Here is a 25,072-nt window from a genome sequence, read left to right as displayed (position 1 = left end):
TGAAATAATCACATCATAATAAGATGTAAATGTTGGCCCCTTTAAGAAAAACTCAGATGAAATTCAACTTAAGCTTGGAGGAATCATCCGTCTGCTGGGAAAGATGCAGAATTAGTAAGTTAAAGCCAGCTACATTGTGTGCCTACATTTTGGGTCTTTGGGGAGCCATGAAGCTAAAAGCCAATTAAAGCTTTAGTAGAGAGAACTTTAAAAGTGGTTTCTCCTGGGCAAGAGAAAGATTTGGAGCAGAGAGTGCTCGGAGAAAAGCAGGAGAATGTTGATGATGTAATTAATACAGTTAACAGCTGGGAATGGGAATCAGTGCAGAGCCCCATCTGAGAAGATGACTCTGGGAGAAACTCAAGTTGGGCCTGAAAGCCACACCACCTAGGTTTTGGCTCCAGCTCAGGAACCTGAAGGCATCGCTGCATGGTCATGGTCAGCCTGGTGAGGAGGGTGACCAAACTCTGCCACAATGAGTATGCAGATTAGAACAATATAGAAAAATTGGTAGCATAGGGATTTTTCCTCTGAATGCTTGAGTATTAACTCTTTTCATTCACATTCATCTATTCATCCTGTTCTCTTCTTATGTCAAGTCCTTCTTTCCCCAGTCTCTACCCATCTGTCTGTTCTCACACATTGTTATATAATTGATGTTCCCAACCTCTACCCTGAGATGTAGAGCTATATCTCCAGCTTGGGTAGAGGACATTATCATACTTGTATTCCATTGTCATCCCAAACTCAAAATTTGCCCCAAACAGAGTTGATTGACTTCTCTCATTATCTTATCACTCAGGCAGATCTCTCAGAAATCATGTTTTCTTTTCCATTCTCACTTCCATCAAGCCTGTTAGGATCCTGAAGGTTGTGTGGCATCATGGGAAGAGCATGAGGTGCCAGCATTCATGAGACTGGTACCCATGGGCAAGCCTGTTATTTGATCTTTGTGAGCCTCATTTCTCCTATCTCTATTATTGGATAATTGGAATGATAATACCTGCCTACCTCATTAGATTATTGGGGAATACTAAATGTGGTAGTGTATGTAAATCACCTAACACAGTGCCAGACGTGTGCAGTAGGTGCTCAATAGCTAGTTACTAGTTTTTATCTTGAATGCACAGAGCACAGAACCTGGCACGTTCAGGGCCACTGTTTGGAGATGCCATTCGCATTTGATCCTCCCCTGGAATTGTGGTTCCTAGCTTGGAATGTAGTGGGTGTCCTCTTCTAGCACTTCTCAACAGATGAGTTCGGCTTGTATGTTTCAGAGAAAAGCTGCTCTTCCACACCCCACAGGGTCCCCCTCAACTTTCAGCCACCGCACTCACAAATGACTTGTGTCTAGACTCATCCCCTCCTCCATTTATTTTCATACAGAGAAGGTGGCATCTTTGTCCTTCTGCCCGAGGCTAATCTTTCCCCTTGGATTTCTGATCCCATCCCTTCCTGCCCAGGGCCCCCTCCCAGTCCTCATTGTGTCCTCTTCAACCACACCTTCTGTAGTGGTTCTTTCCCATCAGCAATGAACCATGACCAAGACTCCCTTATCTTAAAAAAATAAAGTAACAGCAACCATGTCGTGATTTCTCTGCACCCCTACGGCTACCACCCTGTATTATTCCAGTCCTGCACAGTCGGACTTCCGGAGCCTGGTCCACACCCTCATCCCCTCGTTTACCTTTCATCCTGTTCCCCACACACAGCATTCTGACCTCACTGTGTTTCCTTCTTTCAAATGAGTCTCACTCATTAGGGTTGCCGGTGACCTTGTTATTACTAAGGCCACTCTGCTGACCATGTCAAAATGCTTGTTTTTTGTTTTATTTGGGTTTTTGTGGGTTTTTTTGTTTGTTTGTTTGTGTTTGGTTTTGTTTTTTTGCTTTTCTCACCCCACGTTAGCCTGATTTTTCTCCTACCTCCCTGTCTGTACCTCAGTTTCCTTGTAGGCTTTTCTGCTTCTGCTTTCTTAGCTATTAGTGTTTCTCCCTGCTTTGACTCTTGTAATTCGAAACCATCTATGAGGAGGCCAGTCCACTCATCCATTTGCCCTCTGTACACAGGTGACACCCTCATTTCTGTCACCAGCCCAGATCTCTCTTAAGCATCAGATCACCTCAAATTCACTAAGTCCTAACAGAACTTATATCGCCTCCTGGTTGCCTGAAGATGCTCTTCCTGTGGTGGCTCACTGCCCATTTGTCTGTAGTGTGGCTCTCACACTTTAGTGTGAGTCAGAATCAGAACCCCCTGGGGAGCTTGTTCCAATAGACTGTGGGCCCCACCCCCAGAGGTCCTGAGTCCCTGGATCTGGGGTGGGGCCTGAGAACTTGCACTTCCGAGAGTTCCCAGGTGATGCTGTTGCTGCTGGTCAGGGACTCTACTTTGAGAACTTCTGGTTAAGGAATTGAAGCAGTTTTCCATATTCTTTACTCTACCCAGATGATCTCCCTCTTTTCCCTCCCATTAGCATCCAAATAATCTTGTCAGTCTTGCCTTTTAAGTACCTCTCTAGTATGATTTATTGCAGTAACCTGTTAACTGGCTTTTCTTTCTTTTGTTCTTTTTAAAAGGTTTTATTTACTTGAGAGAGAGAATGAGCAGGGGAGAGGGGCAGAAGGAGAGGGAGAAGCAGGCTCCCTGCTCAGCAGGGAGCCCGACGTGGGGCTCCATCCCGGGACCCTGGGATGATGACCTGAGCCGAAGGTAGATGCTTAACTGACTGAGCCACCCAGCCGCCCCTCTTACTGGCTTTTCTGTCTCTAGTCTCACTTCTCCTAAATCTACTCCCAACACAGCAACCAGTGTGAGCTTCTTAAAGCATAAGTTATGTTAGTCTCTGCCTACTTTCTTCTATAGCTCTTCATTGCTTTTGGGATAAATCCAAACTTCCTAATGTTGACCTGGCCTCTGCCTACCTATATAGCACCAGCTCTTGTTTCTCCTTCACACAGAAGGCACCAAGCATACAGAAAAGTAATGAGTAATTTAAATATACATTATATAGCAGTCATTGAGTGCTTACTGTGTTCTAGCCACTATAGCACTTTTACACACATTAATTTTAACTTTCCCATTAACCCTATAAGATTGGTTAAATTTTAGGGGCGCCTAGGTGGCTCAGTCGTTAAGCATCTGCCTTCGGCTCGGGTCATGATCCCAGGGTCCTGGGATCGAGCCCCGCATCGGGCTCCCTGCTCCACGGGAGGCCTGCTTCTCCCCTCTCCCACTCCCCCTGCTTGTGTTCCCTCTCTCGCTGTGTCTCTCTGTCAAATAAATAAATAAAATCTTTAAAAAAAAAAGAAAGATTGGTTCAATTTTACAGAGGAGGAAATGTGATCCATTTTATAATGTTGCCATCGTCCTGTACACCAATCATGTCCAGTCAGTTGTGCCCAGGATGACAGGGTTGTATTCCCTCAGAACTCACTGCAAGAGCTAATTAAATAATAATAATATTAATGATAATGATATCAACAACAATATTAATAGTATCTAACAGTTTTTGTTATTGTGTTTTGTGCCAGGGTACTACCTGTAAATATAAATCATATAAACAATTCCAGATCTACTAGGGAGGAAGTTCACAGAGAAGGTGTAACTTGTTCAAAGCCACATGGTTCAGGGTCACAGGACTGAGGTTTGGATTTAGGTCTTGTGACTTCAAAGTTCATGCTTTTAATTACTCTCTCATGCCTATGGGTGGAAGCAGTGAAATTACATCGAGAGCTGTTTATTACCTGGCATCTTGTAAAATTTAAAAATTTTCAATGTCTGTAACTGAATTACAAAATTTTTGGCGGGGCGCCTGGGTGGCTCAGTCACTTAAGCGTCTGCCTTCGGCTCAGGTCATAATCCCAGGGTTCTGGGATCGAGCCCCGCGTCAGGCTCTCTGCTCGGCAAGGAGCCTGCTTCTTCCTCTCCCTCTGCCTGCTGCCCTACCTACGTGTGCTCTCTCTGTCTGTCAAATAAATAAAATCTTAAAAAAAAAAAAAAAAAAAACCAAAACGAACTTTTTGGCAACCCTCCTCCTCATTGGAACCCACCCACACGTACCTATCTTTCTTCCAGATCTCATCATGCTGTTGTGTTTGGACTTGGAGTCATGTGGGGTCCTGATGCCCCCTCTACTAACCATCTCCTTGGATGAACCCTGGGATAAGTTACTTTACCTCTACGAATGGCTGATTGCTATTCTCTAAAAATCAAAATAGTAATACTTCCTTCCTGGGGTTGCTGAGAAAAATAAATGTGAGAGTACCTGCCTCTTCTTTCTATTCCTCATGCATTTGCCTTATGTAACACTGGGCACCATCACGGTGGCTTCCTTACCGTCTCCCTGTTGTGTTTCCTGCACAGATTGTCACTGTCCCCTGCCCTGTTCTCACCCTGTCACTCTCCCTAAGTATGCTGTACAGCGCCACCTGAAAAATATTTGTAAAATATAAATCCCAGGGACTTTCTGTTAATAGTAATGGTGGTCTATTATTCAGACACACTGCTGCCCACTGAGACAACTAAAAATATTTGCATAAAGTAAAAAAAAAAAAAAAAGGACCCAGAACTTCAAGCATTAAAGAGTTGACAAGCATTACCAGGTTAAAACTGGAATGGAGAATTCAGGCAATATTGCACATTTGACCAGCAGTAGTGGGGGACAGAAACAAAGCAGCTGGTGTCTCACAAGAAGCTAGGACGCCAAAGGGCTACACCATGTGGGTAAGATAGACCTGAAATGTACCAGAGCTCATGTGGAATTATGGCCTAGGTTCAAGCTCACTGGGTTGACCCAGGGATCTCAGTTCTTAAATTTGGCCAAAGGGTTGGTATGCCTCCAGGTACCTGGCAAAACCAAGTGGAAATTCTTCAACCCAGGCCTCAAATTATTGACCAGCGCAAAATATAGCCAGGCACCCAAGGAAACCATACTGCAATGGCAAGAACCATCAACAACCACAAATGATAGAAACAGCCCTTCATAAACATCATCAGATAATGGCATCTGTAAAAAAACAAAAAAAAAAACACAAAAAACTATTGTATTTAAAGAATTAAAAGATAAGCTTGAACATATCTGCAAAGAATAGGAAACTATGACATGTGACAAAGCAAATTGAAAAAGGAACCAAATAAAAATTCTAGAAATAAACATAACTTTAATGAAATTAACTCAGTGGATGAGGAAAAATGTAGTATATTTGGTGACATAGTTTAAAGAAACATGCCTCAGTGGATGAATTTAACAGAAGATCGGATAAAGCTGAAGAAAAAATAAACTGGAAGACAGTAAGAAAAAATTATCCAGAGTATAGCATGGATAGACAAATAGAAAACACAGAGGAAGAGGGTCTAAATAAGTTAAAGTCCTAGAAGGAGATGAGTGAAAAAATAAGCAAAATGAAATTTAAGGGTAATGGCTGAAATTTTCCATAACAGCTGAGATACCAAACTACAGATTTAAGACGACCAATGATTGCAAGGAGAATTAAAAAAAAAAAAATCCTAACTTAGGTACATCAAGATGTAACTACAGAAAATCAAAAGCAAAGAGAAAATCATAAAAGCAGCTAGAGAAAAAGATTCTCTTCATAGGAGCAACAGACTAACCATTCACCAAATATAATTCTGATCATGTTATTCTCGAAATTTTCAATAGCTTTCTATTTCTATAATATACATACTCCAGCATGTCGTATAAGGCCTTCAACTTGATTAGACACATAGAACCTTCCTCCTTCTCCCATTTATTCTCAAGTGTGTGCCTTTGTACATGTTCCTCTCCCTTTCTGGAATGTCACTTGTATAATTGGATAGATTGATACTCCTTTGCCCAATTCCTTGTGTTTTTCTTCACATTGCCCCGACTTGGTGTCGCAGTCCAATCATCTGAAAACCTTTTGATGTGTGAAGTGTTAAGAATCATCAAACTTGTCCGTCCATTGTTTATATATGAGAGGACCAAATTAGGATCATTTTTCTTTTTTTTTTTTTAAGATTTTATTTATTTATTTGAGAGAGAGAGAGACAGAGCATGAATGGGGAGAGGAGCAGAGGGAGAGGTGAGAGAGACAAGCAGACTCCCTGCTGAGTGAGGAGCTCCACACAGGGCTCTATCCCAGGACCCTGAGATCATAACCTGAGCTGAAGTCAGATGCTTCACCGACTGAGCCATCCAGGCGTCCCCAGAATCATTTTTCTTACCAAAATCAGGTGTTGAGTTTGCACTTGATAGATGTAAGTGGCCATACCAACCCTACCAAACCATGGCATTTTACTTTTTAAGTGTTTAGACAATCTGTAGAAAGAGATTAGGATTCCACTCGACTTTTCTTCCTAGAGTATGTACTGGGGGATATAATGAATAGTTGCTTATATTAGTAGTGTATCTGTTTCTTAGAAAATTCTCTCTTTTAGATGAAGAACTTTGGTAGTCACCAGTTTCTAGAATCTTTTGAACTAGAAGGGACCACAGAGTGCACGGGCCACCTCTGCCTTCAGTATGGCAAAACCGAAGGCCGTGGGGACGCATACCCTCTACCCTTATGAGGACTCCCAGCCTGCCCTGTTCTAGTAATTTCACCATGGAGTTTTATTGCTCTGTCAAGCCATTTTTCCTGATATTCAATCAAAAGCTCCTTTAAGTGCATTTTTCATATATCAGATTATCCATAGTGATAGAAATACACTTAGCATCATCCTTCTCAGACACATCTCTCCAATTTTGCCTCTCTTTGCTCTCACTGCCACTATCTAATTCACATTCTGATTGTGTCTCATCTAGACTGCAATCCCAGCTCCCAACTTTCTAAGATCTTTGCTACTATTGTCTTTCCATTCAATGTTGCTTCCAAATTCATAGTCCTGAGAGCTATGTGTTCCTTACCATTAAAATGCCTTATAGGATGGTGTCCAGGCTTGTCAGTTTCATGGTCTGGACCATATGTTAGAAAGTATGTTCTGTTGAGAATGGAGTTAAATCCTGGACGCCTGGTTGGCTCAGTCGTTAAGCATCTGCCTTTGGCTCAAGTTGCGATCCTGGGGTCCTGGGATCAAGCCCCGCATTGGGTTCCCTGCTCAGCGGGAGGCTTGCTTCTCTTTCTGTCTCTCTCTCTCCCACTCCCCCTGCTTGTGTTCCCTCTCTGGCTGTCTCTCTCTGTCCAATAAATAAATAAAATAAAAAATGTTCCTTATCTCTTAAAAAAAGAGAGAGAGAGAGAGAGAATGGAGTTAAATCCTAAAATATCAGTGGCGTAAATAAGAAAGAAATCTATTTCTATCTTATATAAAAAGAAGACCAGAGGTAAGGCAGGCCAGGGCTCAGAGAGTAGTTCCACAGTCTTAAGCTCATTCTGTTGTGCTGCTCTGCAGCATAGAAAACACCCTTGTCCTGTGGCCTCTGGGACCAAGATGAGTGCTTGAGGTCCAGCTGTCACATCAACATTCCAACCAGCAAGAAGGAAGAAAGAGGGAAGGCTGGGCCTCCATCTTGTAAGGACACTTCCTGGAAGTCACTTACAATACTTTAACCTGCATTTTATTGGCTAAAACTTAGACATATAGGCTATCCATAGTTGCAAGAAAGCTGAAAAATGTAGTCTTTTAAATAGTTTACCCAGCTAAGAATTGGGAGTCCTTGTTGCCAGGAAAGAAGAGACTAGATCTTGGGCAGTCACTAGAATGTCTGCCGCAGGACCTTTCCACCAGCCTTGTTCCTCTCCCCACCCTAGACCCTTCTTACCCAGCCCTTTATCCTCAGCCCGTTAGTGGCTACAGTAAATCTCTTACTAGTCCTTTACCACGTCAGGCCCTTTCACAACTCTGGGCCTTTACCTGCAGTGCCCTTTCACTTTCTCATTTTTCTCACATCTATACGTCCTTCAAGCCCAGGTCACTCCCACAGTGCAGTTTTCTTATCTTCCTAACAGTGACAACATAACACTAATTCCTGGAGCCACGTAGCAGTGGAAGAGCTTTCTGGACTTAGTAGTGGAACACACTTGGGTTTGAATCTCTTCTCCCCATAAATATGGAAGGACTCAACATATAGACTGTGTTTAAAGCCACAGCCCAGACCTCTCTTTTTGAGTTCCAGACCTTTCTATTGAATTGCTTACTCAAGAGCATCAAATAGAAACACCTCTGAAGTAGAACTCGTGGTTTTCACCTCCTCCTCTAGTCTTTTTTGAGCCAATAAAGATGCCTCTATCGACCTAGCTGCAGATGTCAGAAAGCTGGAAATCACCCTTCCCTTCTCATAGCTCATGATCCATAAGCTCTCCTATCTGATCACCACCAAAATCTATTAGCTCAACTCCACGATATGTCTTAGGTTAATCCTTTTCATTCCATCTGCAGGGCCTGCATCATAGCATGATCCTCGCATGTCTGGACTGCTGCAGTAGCTCCTCGCTGGCCTCCCTCCCTCCGCTCTTCACCTGTTTGAACCTCTCCTTGGGCAGTGTCACTTTCATGCACAAAATCCTTAGCCAGCTTCCCCTTGTATTTAGGTTTCAGTTTAGGATGCGTAAATCCTAGAAGACCCTAGCTGACTTGACTCCTGTTACCTCTCATCCTTATCCCTTGTCGTGCCTGTTCTTATGCTCACTATGCTCTGGCTGCATGGTTTCTTTCTTTCCCACGTTTGTGCCAAGAACCTCTCACCTCTGCCCCTTCCCAAGTGCCATTTCCCACCTGGGGTCTTCTGTCCCCTTCTTCACTCCTGAACACACCATCCTTGGGCGTCAGCTTAAATGGCACTTCCCTGCAGGGCCTCTTTTCCTGACCTTTTATTCTAAATTGTATATTGAGAAAACTCTTCCTCCTTAGAACTGTTCTTTCCTCCTTAGCCTTCATCACAATTTATAACTTTATGTTTATTGAGTGGTGGTTTATTGAATATCACTTGCACATTAAAGTATATGTTGTGTAAGGGATAGAACCATATTTCTTTTATTCACTGAATCCTTAGTGCCCATTGCTCAATAAATACACATGGAATAAATGAATAAATGAAGAATCTCATGATTAAACAGTGTGGTAGATCTCTCATCAAACTGACAACTTTGCTATTAGTGTAGCAAGACGTAGTTGTTGGAAACCTATGAAGGTGATTCACCTTTCTAACCTGGCATTGCGTTTCTTCACCTTCATTGAAATGTATCTATGATACTCACCTGCAGGGCTAAAAGCTTTAGTTTAATTTATTGGAATGCATCTTTGAACAAAGCTTTGTTTCTGTCAGGATATCCTTGTGGACACAGAACTTGAAAAGGTCATGTGCAGGTGTGATATCTGAAAATCACAATTGGGCTCGCTTCCATGGCTAGCCTTCTTTCTTTGATGCAACTGATGCAACCTGGCATAACCTTCGGAACAGAAGACTTGCTTGTTGTTGGGATGGGATCTAAAGCAATAGTCATTTTAAGTTGGAACCATCAGTAACTGTGATAGAAGGTTACATGCCCGGGATTTGGGCTGCCTTAGAAAACCCCCTTGATTGCCAGCTCTCGAGACTGAAAGTTCAGCTAGCAGATATCTAGCTAGAGTGTACTGGTTCGTGGTATTTCCAGCCTCCTAATCTTTTCTGAATGAACTTGTTCTGCAGAACGCATTGGCAAGATATGTTATGGAGCAGATCAACAACTTGTGTGGTTTTTTTTTTCTCCCCCAGAGTGTAAAAGATGTTCTGGAAGCATCTAATGATCTTGGAATCCTGAACTATGGTCTAAAATAAAAGATGGATATCTTCTTTTACTGAGGGACAGGGTGATCAACAATGGGAAAGTTTTCATTTGTTTTTTTGTTTTTGGAAAACAGTGAGAATTCTCCTTTCAGTGGGCACTATGTTAGGCATATTTCAGCCTAGATGGAAAAGCAAACAGTTGATCATTCTTAAGCCCCAGTAGGTCAGATCATGTCAGTGTTTCCAGAGTACGCCCAGAATGGTAAAACTTGGCCTTAAGCTGAGCTTTTGCTAAGAGGCTGAAAAGGATTTTTTTTTATTTATTTTGGCCTTGGTGATGTCTAAATGATGATAAGTACAAGTCTCTCTTAGCTATCTGGAGTGGGGCCCACATGAATTTGTTGTGACCCCTAGAATCCAGAAACTCCAGTATAGTTGGATAAGAATATTCTGTGGGAGAACTCTAAAGTAACACATGAAAATAGAAAATATTAAATGTTCAGAAGTGTATAATTTGCTGCATTTGTTCATGAGTCGTTTTAATACTTCTGGTACAGAGCCTAACTCCCTCTTTATTGGGGAGATGTGGTTTCAGTTTCTTGGGTGAATGTCCATTTTATAAGTTTCTTAAGAAAGGAAATTAAACATTTAAAGACTTTAAATACTCTTTATATAATGTCACTGAGAAAAGCCAGGAAAATCGGGGTTGGCTTTTTTATTTATTTATTTAATAAATATCTATTTTCCACCATTTTGTTTGTTATGGCTGGTACCAAAGTACTTTTAAAAGTTAACATTTATTTTGATTTCAGCAGATGTGCATAATAAATTAACCTATCTCTATTCTTCGCTGTGGGCTGGGGCAATATTTCACATCTAGTATATTTGGCATTTTGACACCTAGCTCATTGAGCTCAGTTCAGCAGTTTGATGCTCTCCACTTGTATGACACTTAGCATTTGAGTAACATTAAATAGATCAAATGTGGCCTGCTGAACATGAGCATTAATGGAAGTTGGTGATGTGATTGACCTTAGCTAAGTCTCTTAACTACTGTGGGCCTGGGTTTCCTTTTCTGTAAAGTGTGTAGTTTAGGGTAAATGGTGCTCTGAACTTAAAAATCCCACCGGGAGCCTGGGTGGCTCAGTCTGACTCTTGGTTTTGGCTCAGGTTAGGATCTCTTGGGTAGGGAGACAGAGACCCGTGTTGAGTCCCTGCTCAGCGGGGAGTCTGCTTGAAGATTCTTTCCCTCTGCCCCTCCCCCCACTCAAGCTCACACACTCGCACGTGTGTGCTCTCTCTTTCTAAAAAAAAATTAAACCTTAAAAAAAAAAAAATCCTATGAGTCTATATGCCTAGTAGATATGCACCTAACTGATTCCTCCTCTCTTTTTCTTCTCTTCTTATTTTAGGAAAAGAGGATGCTGATGCTCCAGTTACAAAGGATGAGAGCACCTCCATGTCACAGGACTCAAGAGCTTTACCAGAGAAATCGCTGCAAAGATCAGCAAAGGTCATTGCCCACATTGCCCGCTTTACACATGTCCAAATGACTGTCACCTGAGCCACCTGTCAGGGGTATCTCATGCAGTTCAGTTAGGACTGTAGTTGGTCAGTTAATCAGAAAAGTCAGTGGAAGCAAGGAGTCATAAAAAGCTAATAATTTGTATAAGTTTAAAGACATACATATATGTTGATTTGCCTGTGTTTGGATGAAGGCCCGCAGCCTTTTCTTTGTGTGTGGGTATGTTTATTGAAGTTCTGCATTATCTTTTTCTGCTTAAACCACACTCGTAATGTGACATCCTTGATTTCCAGTTTGGGTTATGTAAAGTGGAGTGAGAATTTAGGCACCACGTGAAGCAATACGAATGCAGACTCCTTCTAGATTCTTAGTTTTTTGCTTCAACTTTTTTTATTGTTGTCACGTCCATATCTAATTCAAAAGTAAGTTTTTAATGTCTTTTTTAGTTTTCCCCAAGTATTTAGTTATTGTAGACACAAAAAATTGCTTTTGCATCCTGTCTGTTAGTTTGCATATTTCAATTTTATTTTTCAATTACGTATACTAGTGGCATATTCAGATATGGGATCAAACGCGGCTGACCCTGCTATGCAGGTAGCTCCTGGTAGAAGAAGTGGTTCAATAGGCAGTAATAAGTATGAAGCTTGCTCTCCCAGAGGCATCCTTCAGCATGCTCAGCATGAGGTGGTAGGGTTGCCGCCTCAATCTAGCAAGTGGGTTAGGACAGTACCTCCTGCATATTGACACGAGGAATTTCTAAATTATATTACATACATGTTACCCTCAACTGCCTGTCCAGTTATTTTAATAAGCATTTTGAATACTAACCGTATGCCCATATACCAGGCAGCATGCTAGGAGATTGTAATGAATGGAAAGCCTGGGGGCTAGATCTGGCTTACAAACTGGTGTTTTGTGTGACCTGTGCAGCATTTAAAAGTTTTGACTAAGTAGCTTATTAAAAAAAAAAGAGAGAGAGAGACTTCTGGCTTCTCTTGACTAAACAAAACATATGGCAACACTGGACCACATTCTTAAATGACTTGAGTCAGAGCTGAGTACAGGCAACCCTCTGTAGGTGGAACTTGTGTTCTGCAGTTTGCTACTGCCCCCGCAATGGTACCCTCTCTCTTGCTGAGTTTGTTTGGGGTTTTTGGGTAGTTTCTTAGTGAATTCAATCTAAAATCACAAGGCAAAGCAGCACTTGTATGCAAAACTTAAGCTGTGATCAAGTCATTTCTACTACAACTAATGTATGAATCACAGGTAATGTCAAGCTGCTTCATACACTTCTCATGCTGTCAGATATTAAAGCAAGAAGCAAGGACTTCTAGTTCAGACAAGATGGCATAGACTCGTTCCTCCTTGCTCTTTCCTACTAGTACAACTATAAACCCTGGAAAATAACAGGAAGCAACCATAAGAGAATTCTGGAGGGTGAAGAGAGGAAGGCAAGTGAGTTAGGGACTCCTCTCTACTCCCCCAGAGGTAGTAGATGACTGGGGAATGCCAGTAAGGAGGATCCTGCCACAGCAGGTATGTGATCCAGGAAACCTTTTTCCTCGTGGATCTGAGACACTGTTTTCCCACCCAGAGACACTGGGCAGTGTGGTAGCACCGGAGTCCTACCACAACTGAAAACCTTAAATGGGAAGTTTCTTTGTCCTTGCATGGACATGGATCTGTTTCTAATCCATACTAGAGAGACCAGCTGGCCAGCCTTGAGAAAGTTCTTTTCACCCCCTCAGGCAGTACCGGCAGAGACCAGCTGGAGCCCCAGTGGTTCCATGTCAACCAAATATCAAAATACTACTGCACAGTCTCTCCAAGTGAAATTGTCACTGGAACTAGAGCCCCCACAAAAGTAGTTCAGGACCTCTGTGCTAAAACAAGATAGGGTGACCCGCCTCCTAAAAGAAAAGATTTTAGTAAGACCTTGAATCTCTAACATAATAGACAAAAGGTCCAGGATACAATAGAAAATCATTCATTATACCAAGGACCAGGACATCATCACTTGAGTGAGGAGAGACAACTAACTGATGCCAACACCAAGATGGTGCAGTTATTTGACAGTTATTTTAAATCAGCCATCATAAATATGCTTCAACAAGCAATTAAAAATTCTCTCAAAACAAATGAGAAAATAGAAAAATCTCAGCAAAGAAATAGAAGTTATAAACAAAGAACCAAGTGGAAATTATAGAACTAAAAAAATACGATAACAGAAATAAAATACTTGCAGGAGGGGCTCAGTAGTAGAGGTGACTCAGCATAGAATTAGTTAACTTGAGAACAGATCAGTAGAATTTGCCCAATCTGAACAGAGAGAAAATAGACTAGAAAAAGTGAACAGAGCTTTAGGAGGTTGTGGGGCAATAAAATGATCCAGCATTCAGATAATTGGAGTCCTAGAAGGAGAAGATCATCAAGAGAGTGGGGCTTATAGATTGTGCTGATTGGGAACAGGTTAAAAATACCTTAGAGATTTTGAGGTCAGAGCAATGATTATTTAACACCAATGTGTGATGGTGTCCATCTTCCATCTGCATCATTGTAATTCTCTTCTGATGGACTCCATAGCTTGTGTTTGAGGTTGGAGAATAGCAGTGGGTGAACTGTCCCAGAATTGAGGATTTTTTACGGTGGGTGCAGTGGAAGGGCAGGAGAGGTGAAGCATTTGATGACAGAGGCGAGAGGACTAGAAGTGATGGAACATGATGACCCTCTGGAGTAGGAAAGGATTCAGGCCTAAGAAGTAGCAGACAGCACGGAGAGCAGGCTGGGATCAAGGTGCTGGTAGTCTTGATGTGGTGAAGAAGCCATGGAGGGGGCACAGGAGATTAAGGGAGCTGGACAACGGGTCAGTCTGAGATGATCAGGATTGGACCTGAGGATACTGAGTGGTGGCCATGAGGATGAGTTGCCAAAAGGGAATGGAATGCCACCGGCATTGAAGAGGTACAGGGACTGTAAGGGCAAGATAGTGGCTGAGTCATTCACTTGGAAATAAGCCAGTTACTAGTTACTAGTTACTCTGCAGTAAACTAGGAGGTCCACGGATGACAGTAACAAGAAGGGGACAGCCTGAACCATAGACAGTTGCAGACATATGCACGAGGCTGGAAGAGTAAATGGTCTGGATGTGACAGCACAGGAAAACACAGACACCTCATTCAGGGGCTGTGTGTGGAGAAGGAGCAGCCTCTGTCCAAAGGTCCTGGGACAGACAAGCACATGTGAGGACGGGGTCAAGGATTCCTGACAGAGGGCACAGCAGCTTGCTCAAAACAGAATGGTGTTTTCCAAGGAGGAAGGAAGGGTCAGGAGAACGTAGAGCCTATCATGGGCCTGAGATTTGCTGAGAGGACAGGTGTCCCTGGGGCAGAGGAAAGGCACGCTGACTGGTTGGAGGTTCTCGGTAGACAGGCTGAAGCCCCACATGGAGTCAGAGACACGAACAGGAGCGGCAGCCAGCTCACCAGCAGTCTGAACCTTTGCTCAGGGATCAACGTGCAATGCTGACAAGTAATTCCAGTGAAGGCATCAAAGTGCAGACTGTCTGCAGTGGGAAAGGGAAACAGTTCAGGAAGAAACATTTCCCAGGGTGAGCGAGGGGATTCACTTTCTTCAAGAATGCTTCTCTCTTGGTGGAAGTAGTACGTCCTTGTAGTGGTGTGGGGGCCTCAGTCTTTGCCTAGTGAAATGAGAGAGTGGATTTAATGTTGGAAAGAAGGAAGGTGAAAAGGTTTCCAGCCTTTTTGTTTTTGTTTTTAGAGAGGGAGAGAAAGAGAGTGAGTGGCGGTGGGGGGGTGGGCGGAGGGAAAGAGAGAATCTTAGGCAGGCTCCACACCCAGTGTAGAGCCCCACATGGGGCTCAGCCTCAACCCTGAGATCGTGACCTGAGCTGAAATCAAGAGTCGGATCCCCAACCAACTGAGTCACCCAGGCACTGGTTTCCAGCTTTTAAAGGCATAATAAAGACCAATTCCTTACTTATATTTAATAACATTTTTAAAAAAGCAACTGTTGTGTTGTTCATGTGAGAAAAATGTAATGCAGAGCAAATGCTTGGAACCATACTTCCCTGCCAGAGTCTTACATATGTCCTTAAGACATAGATCTTAGTTATAAAAGCACTTTCATCTAATTAATCCTGTATTGCATGGTTTTCCTTGGATAGATATGCTCACTGGATACTAAGTTGTTGCAACTTAAATATGCATTACTTAGTGGGGCACGTGGGTGGCTCAGCCGGTTGAGCATCTGCCTTTGGCTCAGGTCATGATCCCAGGCTGCTGGGATCGAGCCCTGCATCGCACCTGGCATTGGGCTCTCTGCTCGGCGGGGAGCCTGCTTCTCCCTCTCCCTCTGCCGCAACCCCTGCTTGTGCTGTCTCTCTCTCTCTGTCAAATAAATAAATAAAATCTTTAAAAAAATATACGCATTAGGGGCTCCTGGGTGGCTCAGTCGTTAAGCATCTGCCTTCGGCTCAGGTCATGATCCCAGGGTCCTGGGATCGAGCCCCTCATCGGGCTCCCTGCTCTGCGGGAAGCCTGCTTCTCCCTCTCCCACTCCCCCTGCTTGTGTTCCCTCTCACGCTGTGTCTTTCTCTGTCAAATAAATAAAATTTTTTTAAATATATATATATGCATTACTTAGTCATAGAGCATCACTGAGAGGCACTTCATCTGGACCTAGAAAAACTGCTGGGCCCAGCTAGTTGACCAAATAGTATCTTGCTGACTTCTCCTAACTGTTATCCAGTCCTATAGGTAAACAACATTTGACTATATCTTTGGTGTTTTCAGGTGGTTTACATCTTGGAGAAAAAACATTCCAGGGCAGCAACTGGCTTTCTCAAACTTTTGGCTGATAAGAACAGTGAACTGTTTAGGAAATATGCCTTGTTTTCTCCCTCGGACCACCGAGTGCCTAGAATTTATGTGCCTCTCAAGGACTGTCCCCAGGACTTTGTGACCCGGCCTAAAGATTATACCAACACACTGTTCATCTGCCGCATCGTGGACTGGAAGGAGGACAGCAATTTTGCTCTGGGGTAGGTGATCTTTGGCAGGAAAAACCACAGAGTCCAGACAGAACTTATTTTAGTGGCCTTTTGGTAAACTCTTTTGTGTATTTTAATTATTATTTCTTTATTGAAACATGGGTACTTGGCATATTTGGGTCCTGGTTTTCAGAAATTGTTCTTAACTACCACTTTGGTCACCAGTAGAATTCCTTGAATTGCCAGAAAAAAAAAATCACCTTTTTTTGTGTGTTTTTAGTTTGGGGCCTAAAACGTAAGCACATTGTGAATCTCTACTTATTTCCCATTATGTCCTGAACCCTGTTTGTACTTGTGAACTGCGAAGGATTTATTGTATCAAACAATCAGACTCTTCCTTTCAGATGCTAGTGTTAAAATATGCAAAATTCCAGGCATTTCAGGGGACTCCAGTCTCTCATGCTTTAAAATATAAATATGAAGCAGGACGGTGGAGGTGGCTGGGTGGTGGAGATAAACTGGTCAGTGGTCCTGGGACCCCCTCGCAGACCTGTTTGGTGTCTTTCAGCTGTTGTCGCAAAAAGACAAAAAGCAGGTCTTGGACCTGGGGGAGGAGGATTTGTGGCCAGAGCTGCTAGATAGTGGCAGGATTGAGATTTGTGTCTGACTGATGCCAGCCAGACTGTCCTGGATAAATTCTGTGCTATGCCCGTTCCCATCCAGCAGTGGAACAACAATGTCTGCTTTCAGGTCACCCACGTGTTCTCCAACATCAAGACGGGTGTCCACTTTGTGTCTTTCAAACACTGGGGCCAGGACACACAGTTCTGGGCTGGTCACTGTGGAGCCCGTGTGACCAATTCCAGTGTGGTTGTGTGGGCCCAGCTGTCTTAGTCAAGGGCTGTCCCTGCAAAACAACCTGACCGGTACCTTCCAGGTCCTGGGACCATTAGCCAGGACTTCTCGTTAGCCCAAGGGCAAGTACCTCCCTGGCATCCTGGGTGCTCCAGGATCCATTCGAGGGTCGTGCTGGGCCCCCTCTTCAGGTTCTAGAAATTGCTAGAAGAGAGTTCTTTCTTCAGAGCTACACACTGCTGTTATAGGGCAGTCCTTCCCCTGATGGTGAGCACAGAGGAATGCTGGTGTTAGAGAGGGCTCTTCGTCCTCCCCCCCGGAGACCCTCTGATTCAGCCCCAGCCCCCTCTGCCCTGTCTCCTCTCCTTTCTGCTTTCAGGGACTTTATCACTCCCTTTAGAGAAGGCCTCTCATCTCAAGTAAAATCTCTTCCTTACGGCTGGGAAAATTCCAGCCCCCTTGGGTGGCAAACTTACCCTCCCGCAGCTTCAAGGCTGGGACCAGGTCTCGCAGGTGAAAGTCAGCTCAAAAAATGTTTGGAGATCTTCAAGGACCCCTGTGATTGCGTGGTGTATTGTATGGTGTATAAAATTTTTTATTTTGAAATTTTCCGCAAACATTGAGAGAATAATATATCAGCAACAACTATCTGCCAATCATATGTAATAAATTTATTATTTTGCAAAAAAATATAAATATGAAAGTATATTTTAATGATGTGCTTTTTTGGTATTGATCTTTCATAGGTTTTACTTATGATGTTAAAAATTAAATTACCTGACTGTAAGTAGGAAAGGGTACCATATTTTTATGGAAGGTGTCAGAAACCAGTTTAACTTAAATATAGATTATGTAGTCACAGAGCATCATGGATAGCCAGTTCATTTTGATCTGAAGAAATTGCTGGACCCAGCTGTTTGATCAAAAGCTGTATCTTTTTTCTTCTTACAATTATATTCATTTTGAAAGAAAGGCAATAGTAAGTTTTGGCTATATTTTTAGCCCTTTAAGATGGTGTCTGGTTTATGCATCACACAAAATGAAAATAAAGGTATACAAGCTAGAAAAGTTTATTCTGACACTTTTAAGCCAGTTTGGTGACTTGCTGGCTGGTCATCGGACATGTACAGGATGGGCCCTTATAGGAATGTCCTGTGGTTATGAGTAGCAACACTGAATGGATGGCCACAATGTGTTGCTTTTATTGGATTTGTTCTATACTTAGCCTCTTGTGCCTAGCAAAGTAAGCTAAATCAAATCTGTGTGTTATACCTCATGCCATTTAAGAAACACTGTCCTGTGCCACTTTTTCAGTGATGTGAAGATTAGTGTGCTATATATGATCTCGGAGCCGCTCAGGAACAATTCTACTTTCTTTTTTGCTCTCAAGTGAAGTGATTGCAATATCATTATTTTTAAGGCTAACTCGTTATCCAAAAGTGACGTCAATCCCTTGAGTCCTACATAGTCCTTCTCTGAGGCTTGCCAGTTTCTCACCATCAGCTCCAAAGGCCTGATAATGGCTGTGCCACCTGGCCCCTGTTGATTGTGCCTGCCACACTCTGCTTGGCAGTGAAAAGGGAAGACTTTCACATCAAAGCAGGAAATCCAGCCTTGTCTTTTATCTGCCTTTGTCTTATCCCATTGTGTATACTTGATTGGACTACTTCCTTAGTCGTCAAGTTGTAAGGGTGTAGTCAAGAAATCGTCATGATGTGAGTTTCTCTTATTGCTGGAATGGTCTTAAAGGTTCCTTTTTCACAGCTGAGCCATTACTTCATCAAGAACTCTTTTCCTTGTGGGTAAGTTACAACAATAGTTGAAAAAGGAGTCAAGCCTTTGAAGCAGCAAGGATATTTGTAAGAAAGAACATTTTTAAAATAATGGCCATATATTAATTGTGTACTTCTCAAAATAAAAATATTTGAAGATTCTTATACTTGCATGGAAACACTACTAAATTTTTCTCTACCTTCTTAGTGTAGAGACAGCAAAAGTTGTCATTTATGGAAATATGCCTTTTAAGATCTTTGTGAAGAAGAGAAAATTTATTTGAAGAAAGAAATAAAATATGGCAGGCTCTCCTGATGGAAGTTCTCAGATGGCGTCTCTCTCCTGAGGGGTGTGGGCTGCAGCTGTTGAGCCTGTTGGGGCTCGCCTTGCCATTTTGTTCTGGCTATCAGTTACTGATCTTTAGGCACTGAGGTCACTGTTTGCCAATCAGAACATACCGTGCTAGGACTGCCTGGGCTTCCTCTCTCATCTTGCCAGGTTTGGACCAGGAATGTAAAGGTGGTGCTTGCTGTGGGTGTGAATGTTTGTGGTCAACTTCCCCAGAAATTCTGCCCAAAGGCTGAGGTTAGTAACCCAAAGTGGCTTCCTTCTGAATTTCTTCCCTGCCCCTACACTCTGCTCTTAAAAAGTTTTGAACTTCTTCTGTCTTTGCAATTGCTACTAATTATTCAAGCCCAAGATCATTTACTTCTTCTGTAGTTAAATTCAGTTCATGAGACAGGCATTGATCAACTATGTGTAAGTCACTCTGCTATATTATGTGAGAAGTACAAAGGTAAACAGGTATGGTTTCTTTATTCAAAGAAATTATAGCCTAACACAGAAGGATTTGTACGTAAATGTCACAGGATTAATTTGATTCTAAGAAATGGAATCCTGTTTGAGCTAATTTAAATAAAAGTGGATACTGGGTATTTACCCCAAAGATATAAATGTAGGGATCCAAAGGGGTACGTGCACCCCGATGTTTATAGCAGCAATGTCCACAATAGCCAAACTGTGGAAAGAGCCAAGATGTCCATCGACAGATGAATGGATAAAGAAGATGTGGTATATGTATATATACAATGGAATATTATGCAGCCATCAAAAGGAATGAGATCTTGCCATTTGCAATGACGTGGATGGAACCGGAGGGTGTTATCCTGAGCGAAATAAGTCAATCAGAGAAAGACATGTATCATATGACCTCACTGAAATGAGGAATTCTTAATCTCAGGAAACAAACTGAGGGTTGCTGGAGTGCTGGGGGGTGGGAGGGATGGGGTGGCTGGGTGATAGACACTGGGGAGGGTATGTGCTATGGTGAGCGCTGTGAATTGTGCAAGACTGTTGAATCACAGATCTGTACCTCTGAAACAAACAATGCGATATATGTTAAAAAAAAAAAAAGAAGATAGCAGGAGGGGAAGAATGAAGGGGGGGGAAATCAGAGGGGGAGAGAACCATGAGAGATGATGGACTCTGAAAAACAAACTGAGGGTTCTAGAGGGGAGTGGGGAGGGAGGATGGGTTAGCCTGGTGATGAGTATTAAAGAGGGCATGTTCTCCATGGAGCACTGGGTGTTATACACAAACAATGAATCATGGAACACTACATCAAAAACTAATGATGTACTGTATGGTGATTAACATAACAATAAAAAATTTAAAAAAATAAAAGTGTAAATTAATATAAGAAACTGGTGGTTCTCCTAAACCCCAGGGCAGGAAATGGAGGCAGGCCTCATGAGGATCTCAGAACTAACAAGTTGGCAAAAGAATCACAGCTTCTCTCTTGACAATCCTGGCAAGTCCAGCCACCTACCTGGTATCTTTTCTGTACCCCTTTCTGCACATGAGCTGTGTTATTCTACATTGCTCTACACAGTAGCCACCTGCCTGCTCAAAAGCGTACGTGGCCCCAAAATGGCACTGCCTGTCCTCTGCAGGTCACATACTGAAGTCTAGATCACAATACAGAATTTCTAGGGTAGAAAATCTTATTGGTCTAGCTTGAGACAGTTATTTGCCCTGATCAGTAGTTTTAACCAGAGGTAGTGGTCCAAGGACCCATGCCCACTGCCCAATCACCAGGGTTTGTGGGACTTGAGTCTCTGGGAACGAGTGTGGATAAAGCAGACAGACCAAATGGCCTGTCTCTTAAGCTCTAGCTGTAGTATGAAGCAGAATGTTGTAAGTTCTTCCATAGGAATAAAGTAGTTTTGTGGAAGTGTAGAGGACATGGGTGAAGGGAGAAATCTAGGATTGTTTCTGAGAAAACGGAAGCCTCTTTGCTAAAAGATCACTCAGACGGAGAGTCCAGAGTGAACGGCAGGGGACAGGACTGAAAGCAAGCCGTGATAACAGGCTGTTGTATTAGCACAGAGGCGATCTGGAGAACCCGAAGTAAATGAATTGCAGCGAAGGAAGCAAAAGGAATGAAAAGATTCAGAGAGGCTGAGGAAGGTGAATTCTCTCAGAGGTGATGACCAATTAGAAATGGGGCATGAACACTGGTTGTTATGCACAAACAATGAATCATGGAACACTACATCAAAAACTAATGATGTAATATATGGTGATTAACATAACAATAAACAAATTAAAAAAAAAGAAATGGGGCATGAACGAGAAGGACAGAACCTCAGGTGAACTTGCAGGTCTCTGACTTGAGTGTTGGGGAGACAACGGTGGCATTTCACCCCGAAGCACTGCAAGCGGCCTCAGCTCCTACCTTTCCCTTCTCTTATGCCTCATCGCTTGCCGTTTCCCAGCTGACTGTGTGTGTTTGTAGTTCCAGACGTTTGCACACTACACTTGCTTTCCCAGCAGTGGATTTCTCTGCTCCCTGCTGTTTGTTTAGTGAAATACTCAACTTTTAAACTTAGCTCCTTTGTCCACTTGAAAAATGTTCCCTGAGTCCTTCCTCCTGGGTGCTCCCATCGTTTGCAATACTACCATTATCATAGCTCTGGCCTGTTTGTATTGTAATTGCTTGTGCCAGTCATCTACTTGGCCATGAGTTCCTTTAGGACAGGGATACTCAGTGTCCCCTTCCATGTAAGCATTGCTTCTCAGGCAGCCCTACTGGAACTTTGGTGCCTCCCCCTAAGGGGAGACCAAAGACTGTTAAAGTACCAGAGACCTTTGGGTGTTAGAAAGTTATTTTTCATCTTGTTCTTCAAGCTGTCATGAAAGATCTCAGTTCAGCCTTGGTTACCTCTGTACGTCATATCTGCCACATTTGCATGAATCTTAGTTCTGTAGTACTAGCAAAAACCTAAAGGTAATCTGTTCTCAGTGAACCCTTTCTGGCTCTTAGGGATCACTGCTGCTTGTTATACATCACAACATATTTAGTACTTTTCCTATTTAGTACGAGACTCTTGTCCAGGATACTTAAAAAGCCACATTGGTTTCCTCACTGGAATGATTTGTAATTATGTAATCAGATTTACAGTTTTAAGAGCTTCCCGATCCTCTTAAATCATCTTTCCCTTTAGAAGCTCTTACAGTGAGATTCATGCCTATATTTTCTTAGACCTTTGTGAAATCTGCTATCATAAAGTCCAGAGTTTATAGTCACAGCCTTCCCTTCCAGGAGGTCATGAACATGGAGATATCGTGGTCACTTTCTCCTGAATTTGTCATGGTTTCTTCTTCTTGAATATGGAAGGATAAATCTTGAAAAAAATGGAAAAGTTTTATAGGAGCTCCTGTAAGGACCATGATAGTGTGTCTTGGCAACACTTTAGACTAACTGAAGATATGTAACGTGATTTGACCTAGAGCAAGTAAACATATTTATATTATTTGCTCTGGCAAACTTTGGTAGCTTTAAGGGATAGGGAGGAGGAAAAATAATTAGGTCAGTGCAGGTATAGCAGGATTGAGAAATTTTGGGTTGAACATGGGGTTGTCTAGGCTTAATGGGAGGCTGTTGAAATGAGAAATAGAGAAGGGGTCACAGTGCTGCTCATTTTAATGAGAGCAAAGGACAGTAGCTTCCACTAGGGAAAGGTGACTGGGTGAGATGAAGGGATTGTGGTAAAGGAGGGAAGTGGTTGGTCGGTGTGTGGGGGGAGGGGGGCGTTGTCTGTTGTGGTATCTTCATCTCCCAGCTTTGACCCATCAGGTGCCATTTATGAGACAATTAGAAAGAGTTATTGACTGTTGGGAGCAAATACTATACTTTTACTATTCCATTCAGTTTTGATAGATACTGAATTTCTTAGGAGGTAGCCATGAATTGGGGAGGTGGTCATTAAATTATATTAACTTGTATCTGGTAGAATGAGATGGTAACTGGGATGGTAGAAGAAACAGAAGAAATTAGTTTTATTGACGCATAGCCTACAAGATTAGCAAATTGAAAAATAGCTCTCTCCAGTCGTTCCCTCTGTGCAGAAGGAATACTTCACCTTATCAAGAGTATGTTCCTTATCTGAAGACTCCTCTGAAGAAGAGGCTGAGTTATATAATCCTCTGAACTTGAAACTTAGACTTTATAAGTCCTTTTCAGAGGGTATGGCTTTAGCTGGCTGATTGACAAAAAGCAAATCAGGCTGAGGAGGGGACTCTTTTTTTGTGTGTGACTGTTGGGCTCCACCTGGTGGCCTCTAAGGATCAGCTTTGGGAAAAGCTAGGTCTTCAACATTGAGAGCATTCTGGTCAAAGCAGAGCAAAAGTAAAAGGGACGGAGGAGAATGGTCCTGAGCCAGGCTTTGGTTATCAAACTGTTCTTTCCCTTGAGCTTTGGGCAATCATGAACACTTCCTCCGTGGTTGTCAGCTTCATCCACAATTTCTCGTGCATCTTCTGAAAATGCTATTTCAAAGTATGAGAGACCCGAGCTACCATCAGCCTTCTCTTATAGTCCTTAAACGCTTTTGTCCACCTCTTTGCGCCTTCACATCAACATTTGGCTCTTCTGTCTCAATCTTCAAGGCCTTCCCTAAAATCATGCAGTATTGTTGAGCCTTTTTTCTTTTCCACATTCTGCTGTTTTCATTGATCTGCCCACTTTTCCTAACATCCCCATTCCTTACATGCTGCTTCCTGCTTTGTCATGCTAATGAGGCAGAAAAAGGGAAACTGATGTGTTCTCTCCTCCTCATTATAGAAAATAATATGTAACATATACAGCCAAAGGCATGTTGTATTTGCCTCACTTCTTCTTTACTGTGTGTTGTTAACACAACTTCTGGGCTCCAGGTGCAGTTGATGATGGATTGTCCTCCACTTGCAGGTTCTCAAGGATCTGATACCATTGTGCCTGTTTGCATGCAGTTTCCAGCATGAACCAATATGCGTGAGAGCATTTGTTTGAGTGATAATCACTATAAGAATGTATGTCTGTCCTCCTGTGGATGGCCTAGTTTTAAGACTAAAACTTTATAACAATATGTGGTGGAGACAGGAGGATGGATGGTTTTGAACGCTAATTTTGACTGTTAAGTGTTCCTATTTTCTCTGAGGCAAAGAAGCCAATTTGAGGGACTCTTTTGCTTAATTTCTTATATCTGTAGCTGGTCCTTTCCCTCAATAAGTTTTTCACTTATACATGACCCGGACCTAGTTATATAAAATATTCACACACACACACACACACACACACACACACACACACACACACGCCCTACCTATTAACTACAGGAAGTTAGGAATGTTGTTTCAGCACTGTCCCCATTGACTCTACAGTAGGACCCAGTTGTAATGTCATTGATTGTGAATGGGAACCGTATTTGTGGAGGAATTCTGGTGAGTGAGAAATATTGAGGAGGTAATCATTATAAATTAATGAAGAAAGCTCTCAATCTCAAAACTATTTATTATCAAAATTAGGAAAAATTTTTAATTTTTTGAAATACGTACATATTATATATTTACCATTAAAATTATTTAAAACATGTACCACTGAAAGTAAAAAAACTTCTAAAATTTCACCCCCAGAAATAATCACTGTTAAGGGTTTGGTGTATATTTGTCTAAAATATTGTTTTTAAAATATTTGTTAACATTCATTGCAAAGTATGTTTCACAGATAAAAGTATATATGTAACACTTACGTAATTTTTTTAAAAGATTTTATTTATTTATTCATGAGAGACAGACAGAGAGAGAGAGGCAGAGGGAGAAGCAGGCTCCCAAGGAGCAGGGAGCCCCATGCGGGACTTGATCCCAGGACACCGGGATCATGACCTGAGCCGAAGGCAGACGC

At 42.4% G+C, this 25,072-nt stretch overlaps 1 protein-coding gene across 13 annotated transcripts in view; it reads left to right on the top strand.

The window, feature by feature from the left end:
- DIS3L2 (DIS3 like 3'-5' exoribonuclease 2) overlaps window positions 1-25,072 on the top strand; it is a 355,216-nt gene that overhangs the window by 142,927 nt on the left and 187,217 nt on the right. For 10 of the 13 annotated variants that reach the window (XM_088021501.1, XM_028105173.2, XM_028105172.2 and 7 more), the window contains 2 exons: window positions 11,101-11,201; window positions 16,025-16,272. In XM_088021501.1, coding sequence (XP_087877627.1) covers window positions 11,101-11,201; window positions 16,025-16,272 — 349 coding nt within the window. Of the gene's footprint in view, window positions 1-11,100; window positions 11,253-16,024; window positions 16,273-25,072 lie in introns of those variants that run through there. The other 3 variants (XM_088021505.1, XM_028105174.2, XM_088021506.1) reach the window with 3 other exon arrangements.

Source organism: Eumetopias jubatus, unplaced genomic scaffold, assembly GCF_037043125.1.
Source record: "Eumetopias jubatus isolate StellerSeaLion01/CBP00866 unplaced genomic scaffold, mEumJub1_p1.0 scaffold_3, whole genome shotgun sequence".
NCBI lineage: Eukaryota > Metazoa > Chordata > Mammalia > Carnivora > Otariidae > Eumetopias > Eumetopias jubatus.
The sequence above is the reverse complement of the archived record's forward strand: the minus strand, read 5'-3'. Positions and strand labels throughout refer to the sequence as shown.